An 8166-nucleotide genomic window follows, 5' to 3' on the forward strand; every position below is an offset into this window, starting at 1 on the left:
CTATAAGAATTTATTGCATGGCTGCCTCCTGTTCATTCATTTACAGTCTTTCCATGCACTTTCTTCTCCTTCAGCTCCTATTGGTTTACACAACACTAGAAATACATATATATAAAACACACACACGTGTCCATGTCTGTGGCCATGGCCCACAGATATCTCAGATGAGAACACTGATATGGGTGATACTGTGGTAGAAATCAGATGATTCTTATTCTTTGTCTGACTCTCACACATGCGTGCACACACACACACAGCCAGAGGGATCAGCCTTCATGAACAAAGATGGAGGAGAATAGAAAGGATGATTGAATGAAACAGAGGGACAGAAAAAGATGGATTGAGATAGAAGGAGGGATGTGGGGGGTGGGAAAGGACAATGACATGGTGGGAGAGAGAGACTAAGCTAGAAAAAGCTGGAGGAACACACACGCACATTAGCATGCACACACATACTCAAACCCATTATCAGGTTATGGTAGATTATACTCATTAATCGTTGTAGCAGGTGAGAGGTGACAGGTGTTATCAGCTGGAAATGAGTAACGGTTTGTTCAGATATGTATGCTCACACACACACACACACACACACACACGCTCTCTTGACTGGTGAAGAGCACTAAAGAGGATCACTGGGAGAAAATTAGAAAATAAGGATAAAAGGTGAAAAAAATTGTCATGGAGAGATGAGGAGAATGACAGACAGACAAAAGATAGAACAGCAGGGGAAACAGTCCACTATCAGTGGCATATAATCTAAATGTCTAAATGATGATGGACAGTTAAGTGTGGCCTAGGAAACTCAGGGTGGGGGTGGGGGCGTATGGCTGGAGAAAAGCAAAAGACTGAGTTAGCAGAATCAGTCAGTGCAGCATTTCAGCAGCTATATGACTGACAGCCTCATTTATCCCCAGCATAACCTCCACCCCACATGACCAGTTTTCCCCATCGCTCCTACGGTTCAGAGAGGCTTGCCATTGGGAAGGCTAATCAGGAAAGTCCTAGGCTCTGCCTGCGGCTCCCTGGGGCTCACTGCTCACCCGGGAACCTGATGAGATGTCAGGCCAAACGGGCATCTACTGCCAAATTTTCACATGGTTAACATCCCTGCACTATGCTGTGTTGTGAGCAACCATAATCAGTGGTTTCTATTGTTCCCATACAACAAGAATTACATCATAAAGGCTCCCTTCCTTCCAAGGAAAAAGCCCTGAAAACTAGATAAGATATAATTAGTCACTGCTTAATAATTGTAAAAGCAGGTGAACAAGTTGTTTACGGCAGTTTTGTGTGGAAAAAATGTAGGGTCCTCATTCATTTGAATGGCACCACTGTGGTGGTCCAGCAAGGCTGCAAATGTAGAGGGCTCCAAAAAAAAAGCAAGGTTGTCTATGAATAAAAGTAGTTGACACTGCTCAAACCTGTGTCACCTGCAGGGCAATGCCATGGCTAATCTGATACATGCAACGACACATTCCTGATTACTTCTGTAACATGAAATGCTGAATTACTGTTTACTTTACAATCATTGTGCAAGATAAAATGACCGGGAGTGCCATGGCAGTCGAAGGGTTACAGCACATACCACATAACTAGAATGTCTACAGTTTGATTTTGATTATGGACCTTAGTTGCATGTCATACCACCATGTTTCCTGTCCGTTTCACTGCCAAATAAAGTTTCAGAAGATAAAATCATTGCTGCCTTGATAACTTTCCACAAGTGTACAAACTTCCCTTATACTGTAGTATTGTAAGGCAGCCAGCAGATTAGTAAGGGGTGTGTGAGTGCCAGGCAAGCTGGGTTTTCACTGTCCAACTTGAACAGTTTTATGGCCCTAACTCAAATTTGTGTCCCTAAATTTCCTATAGAGCTACCAAATATAAATTTTTATGCTAATAAGCTGCTGTTAGTTTTGTTGTGCCTTAGTTTATTTCTGCTCTTCAATACCACTTTGATCCATGGGCACACACACAGAATATTATGTCAGTGTTTATTAAATTTTGACTGGTATTTGCTATTGTGAGTATGCAAGACAAAATAACACATATATGCAAACTGAGCATGTGATGAGAGTCAAGTATACGCACGTATAAAAGACACAAAGCAGAATTTGACCTCTCAGGTCAAAGACAAAATGTTCCTTATAGTCATATGTTAAAACTTCAGTACACTGCTTACATTGAAATAAAACCATTTTAAACATTACGTATATTAACGTAAGACATTTTAATTTATGTATCAGCTTTAACACATTTCTTTTAAAGGCATTATAAAGACCATTTGTGCGCTGCTGTGTCTTTGCTTCCTTGACAGTGATTTGTGACACACTTTTTGGACTCTGACTCTGTGTCACACTAGTCATTTTAGCCGAAGTTCCGAGTAATATTAACTGCTCTAAATCATAAATGTACCTGCCTCATGGGAAAATTACTGCAGGCATTTTCTATAGATCACTGTCCACTCACTATTTACAGCATTGTTCACAGTGCAGCCCCAAAAACAACCTTCCTGCAGTCAAGCTCAACTATTTATCATCATGTGAATCCCCTTTAAACGTGCATTGTCTTTATGTTCATCACCAAATTAATGGAAGTTTCTATTAAGAATAGAATTCACATTGATTAAATTAAAAATGAATTAAATGCCTCCAGGCTGAGGGTGGACACTTAGTGCTCAATTAATGAATAGCTTTGGAATGGACAGTGATTAAATGAGCCCGGCTGATTGTAAATGTGATGAAATGAGACTATATTACGCTTCCAAAGTTTAAATCCATCTTTAAAGAAGACACATTTGGGGGAATCGGTTAGTAGTTCATGAGCTGGCAAAGATAAGGGGTCATGCAGTATCTAAATACCGGAAACAGTGTGTTTCCCATTATCTTATTTTATGTGTCCTCACTCCTCACGCCTCGAGTGACCCAGAAATCATTTTTGTTCCACTACAGTGAAGGATGTCTCAGTTCCCTTAGTGCTGTTTGGAGCAGCGAGGAGGCTGCCTGGAGGAGATATGAACACGGAACATACAGACTGACATGCCGCCTTATCAGAAAACAATTAGTTATTGGACACTTCAAATGGCCGATCGAAGGAAAGACTTTCATGTCTCTAAAAATGTGTTTCCTCTCTCCTTGCATTTTTTTCTCCTTCCTTTTTTTCCATTTTTTTCGTGCATCTTATATGTTGGTGGGACTAAAGGTGAATCCCAGTTCCATTAACTGTTGCAATGTTTCCCTCACTTGTGTCTTTTCCTTGTGTCTTAGTCCTGCCCACATAAGGTGCAAGGAAATACTGTGAGGAGAGAGGAAATTAGGAAACAAGTTTTAACTGACAAGATACGTCCTTTTCTATGATCCCTCATATGAAGCATCCACTCAGAAACTGCTTCCAGATAAAGAAGCGGCAATCTGTAACAATCTTCCGCAAGGGTGCACTCGTGTATCCTTGGTTATAGCTCCTCTAGGCAGCCTCCTCACTCCTTTGTAGTCGCTCCTCAGAGGAGAAATAAGAACTCTGAGACATCCTTCATCATGGCAGACCACAACAACTTCTAGGTTGAGCAAGGATTGAGGAAAGAGGAATGATAAAATACAGAAAATGGGATTCACCTTAAGACACGAGGATATGACACAAGTGGGGGAAATAACAAGACATTTTAAGGTAATGGAACACACTCTGTGACCCGTCCAGGATAGACCCATTGACTGTATATAAAAGCTGGACAAACCCATCGTGACATCACCGTTTGGTTTTCTGAAGAGTGGTTTTAAAGTATCACCAGACTTTTGGTAGTGCTTCCCTCCACCTGCTACAGCTAATCCAAAAATGGGCAAAGAGGCTCCGCCTCATGTGTGCGCATGTGGAGCTCATTAGACAGCTAGCGGCCAGTGTGACCCTCAGACCTGTCACTCAAAGCTTAACTTTTAGTGAGTGATGGGAAAGCATGGTTTTAGTAGTTGTAGTGTGTTTTGAGATACTGCGCATCAAAGACTTATCTTCTACTGTAGGTGCCATATACTGCAATAGCACTTTTCAAGGAAGTGTCTGCTTTTTATAAAATATTAATAATACCCTGCTGAGTTTCTGACCACTGGCAGTGCTAGTGGCAAATATCAATGTCAAAAAAATGTAGGTTTCACCGTACACAATGCATTTTGGTGAGAAACAATGAAATTATTGTGTTTGTTTACAAAAGAAACCCCACGGGCTACCCAGGCTACTCCTCACATTCACTTGCATTAATTTCCCAGTGGGTTGGATAAGACTTGACTCACTCAACAAAAAGGTTTTATAATCCCTTATTTTCAATTTTAAAGTGAAAAAATGTGGACATAAAGAAATCTGTGCTTTCTCTCAGGTCCCCCATCTGCTCCAGAGAACCCCATCACCACTGTGAACGAGACCTGTGTCACCTTGGAGTGGTCGCCACCCAGAGACACGGGAGGCCGAGGAGATGTCACCTACAGCCTCCACTGCACAAAGTGTTCTGGTGATGGAAAGAAGTGCGCACCATGTGGCAGCAGTGTCCATTTTATTCCCAGACAGTTTGGTCTCTCATCAGCCAGCGTGTTGGTCACTGACCTGCAGCCAGACTCCAACTACACCTTCACTATTGAGAGCCAAAATGGAGTGTCAGAATTAAGTCCTACTCTCAGAGGTGCAGTAGTAATCAATGTCACCACATCACAGACAGGTGAGAACACACATGAATAGTGGGGGTAAAATCACTCCTAAATAGAAATCTAAATCCCCAAATTTAACAATAAATGTAAAAAAAAAAACGTCATTTTTGACAGACAGCTGTTTCACAATATATGTTTCAGCAAGGCAGGGTATTTTCACATTTAAATTGAAGAAAAAAAGCTACAAAGAGTAACAAAGCATGCATTTACATGTATTTCTTGTCTCCTGATTGCAGTGTGCTAACAAGTAGTAGCAGGCTTTTACATGACAACAGTACAGTCACCGTTGTGCTGCATCACTTTGATACCACAAAATGAAACCTCTGCACTTCTGTCCGCACATATATAATCGCATTTGCATTTTTCACAGTGTGGGACTGTGGGAAATTTGTGCAAGAGAAGAGAAGAGAAGCGTTTGACAGGGTGGCAATGACTAATAGGCCTTGTAGTACGCATGGGTGTGTAACAACAGGATGGAAGAAGGTGAAAGGGGTGTATAAAGTTGTTAATCTCATTAAGATCTCCACATGTCACACGCTCTGCTCTCAATTACTGTATGTCACACTTACACACAAGCACAAGCAAACATACACTTTGGACCTATGTGAACATGTGCACTGATGTGAGAAGGCTGAGTAGGAAGGTGGGATTTTGGGTTTGCACATTAATAACACAAGCAGATCACACTTCATACATCGTAGAATGCTGTAATCACACATGTAGCAAACACCTTACAGGCGCCCTCATTAGCAAAATTACATGACACACACTTCACATATGGGTCTCTCATTATAGCACAGTACTGTAGGTAGATTTCTAAAATCCTTGCCCCTGCAGTCGCTTGCTCTCTCTACCGGTATTCATGCTTGTCTTCACATCTTGTTGGACTTGCATCTCTCCATGTTACTCATGCTTTCTCCTCTTTCTTTGTTTCCCACAGTGAGTGTAGTGTTGAAAGAGAGGCGGAGCAAAGACAGTGTGACTTTGGCCTGGCAGGGTCCCGAGAGACCCAATGGAGCAATAGTGGAGTATGAGGTCATTTACTATGAGAAGGTGAGACACACATATACACATGCACACTCATTTTTTAAAGGGAACACCACTAATTTTGTTCATGATAATTACAGACAAGCTGAATAGAAAGGCAATGTTAACAAACCAAACATGGTGTGTAAAAGACATGGGTGTTTCACAGTCAGGAAGGGTAAAAGGGAAAAAGCCAGTTTGGATTATGGGAAATGTAGGATCCGGGAAAAAGCCTATCAGTTTGGATTATGGGAAATGTAGGATCTACAGTATTATTTATGGATCTTGACCTGAACTAGGAACAAGAAGTCAGGATATCTGCTGCTTTAATTTATTTACTCTTGGCCTCTTGTGAGTTCTCTAAGTTTAAAGGAATACTTCAGAAAATTGGGAAATATGTTTACTTCCTTTCTGGTGGAGCGACAAGAAGATGATACCACTCTACCACTTTTGTAGGGTGTCACACTATGCCTGACTATCTTGGCAATGTGTCGTTTTTACACAGTGCTGCTTATTTGTTACTTTTCTTTAGATGCCACTGTGTTGCATTTTGTCAAATTGAACTCGTGAGTTAATCTATGTCTTTTTTATGTTATGTTGCTTATATTAAACCTTGCTTTTTACTGAACATCAGTTTGTGTCTGCATTTGGGTCCTTCCCTAGCCAGAACCCTGACACCCTGACAGGTTTTATACAAAAATTATATGTATTGGGTGAAAAAATAAAATAAAACCAAAACCTAAAGAATCTGCACACTCATGAGTTGCAGCAGGTCTTCTGCAACATCAACAGACAGAAAGCATCTGGGCCTTATGTGCCTGTGCAGATCGGTTAACAGAGGTATTCACACATATTTGCAGTTTCTCACCATCCTTATGCACAGTCTATGTATGCCTCAGCATCATCTCCATTGTGCCTGTTTCCAGAAAACATGGTAACCTGTATTAAAGACTATTGGCCATCTGCTCTCACTCCTGTCATTTTAAAATTCTTTGAACAACTGGTGCTGGTGCTCAGACAGTGTCCCAGCTGATCTAGACCAACAGTAGTCCCCACCTTCAGGTGCCCTTCTTGGGAGTTACCATCACCCAGGACCTTTCCTGGGCTGACAACACCTCAGCAGTGGTGGGTAAGGCACAACAGTGCCTTTATTTCTGAGGAGGCTGCCAACCTCCACCAAACGCTGCTTGTCAACTTTACAGTTATACCACAGAAAACATCCTAACAAACTGCATGACAGCCTGGTACAGCAGCTGCACCAAAGCTGATTAAGAAAACAACACAGGACATTGCTGGCATAGAGCTGCAATCACTAGAACATCTCCACAGCACTCTCTGTGTGAAAAGGGCTAAGAACAACTTAAAAGACATTACACACCCAGCCCACCACATTTGTTTAAGCACCTCCCATCAGGTGGGCACTTTAGAACAATCCGCACACATAGAAATAAGCTGATACGTAGCTTCTTCCCAAAAGCTGTGGCACTTTTGAACTTTTGAAGCAAGACACTTCTTCAGTCTGATTGTCCTGGTGTACTGCCGTCATTGGGGTATGTGCACTACTTAGTTACATGCCATTTCAACTGATTATGTGCAGTATTTCTAAATTAACCACATACATATATAATTTAATACTTCAGTACACCATCACTCCAGGTGTGTTACATTGCAGCTTTACAGCGTCTTTGCTGCTGATGCTTTAGCGCCCTTGTTAGTTATATTTTATTGTTAAGTGGTGACTACCACCCTTCATTGGAGGGTGACACAAATGCAACTTTGTTGGGCTTGCACAATGGCAATAAAGTTCTTGAATGTTTTTATATAAGTGCATAAAATTACTGGCTTTAATGCGACACGAGCGTTCCTTCCCTCTTGTTCTCTTAATCTACATGTTGTCTAGGCTCACAGGATATGAGTTTATAGCCTCAGGGCATGTCTGTAATGACTTGACTCATCACAAACATCTTGTTCTCTCTATCTCTGTCTCCATCACCTTACGTCTCCCTCACTGCTCACACTGAGCCAATTAACCACACATCTGTCAAACAGACTTTATAAAACACAGGCAAGGTGATGAAATTATGCCTGTGTGTGTGTGTGTGTGTGTGTGTGTGTGTATTGCCAGGCTTTAGCTATAAAATATTGTTAATCCGTGTTGTAGAGTGTCTTCCATTAGGTAGAGTATCAGCCTCTCTGCAGGGAATCAGCTTACTGACAGACACACTTATTCTTTATTCATCCTCCTACAACACACATTTTTTAAGTGCTCACACACACTTACAAGCTAGTTGAGGAACAAAGCATAGCAGGACTTGAGTAACCATATATTTCCCCCATGAGACAGACAGAGGCTCATGTATAAATGCAATCAAATGGTCCAGTGATGAACAAATGAAAACTTAGTGAGGTGTATTTGACCCCTACGGACATTTTTTATTCACAATCATTTCATTTC

General features: G+C 41.4%; 1 protein-coding gene across 2 annotated transcripts in view; it reads left to right on the forward strand.

Annotated features, from left to right (window-relative positions):
• Window positions 1-8166, forward strand: part of LOC109969361 (ephrin type-A receptor 3-like) — a 91564-nt gene that overhangs the window by 43869 nt on the left and 39529 nt on the right. For both annotated transcript variants that reach the window (XM_020616190.1, XM_020616191.1), the window contains exons 7-8: window positions 4361-4696; window positions 5626-5738. In XM_020616190.1, the coding sequence (XP_020471846.1) occupies window positions 4361-4696; window positions 5626-5738 (449 nt within the window). The remainder of the gene's footprint in view (window positions 1-4360; window positions 4697-5625; window positions 5739-8166) is intronic.

This window comes from Monopterus albus, unplaced genomic scaffold, assembly GCF_001952655.1.
Source record: "Monopterus albus unplaced genomic scaffold, M_albus_1.0 scaffold172.1, whole genome shotgun sequence".
Classification (NCBI taxonomy): domain Eukaryota; kingdom Metazoa; phylum Chordata; class Actinopteri; order Synbranchiformes; family Synbranchidae; genus Monopterus; species Monopterus albus.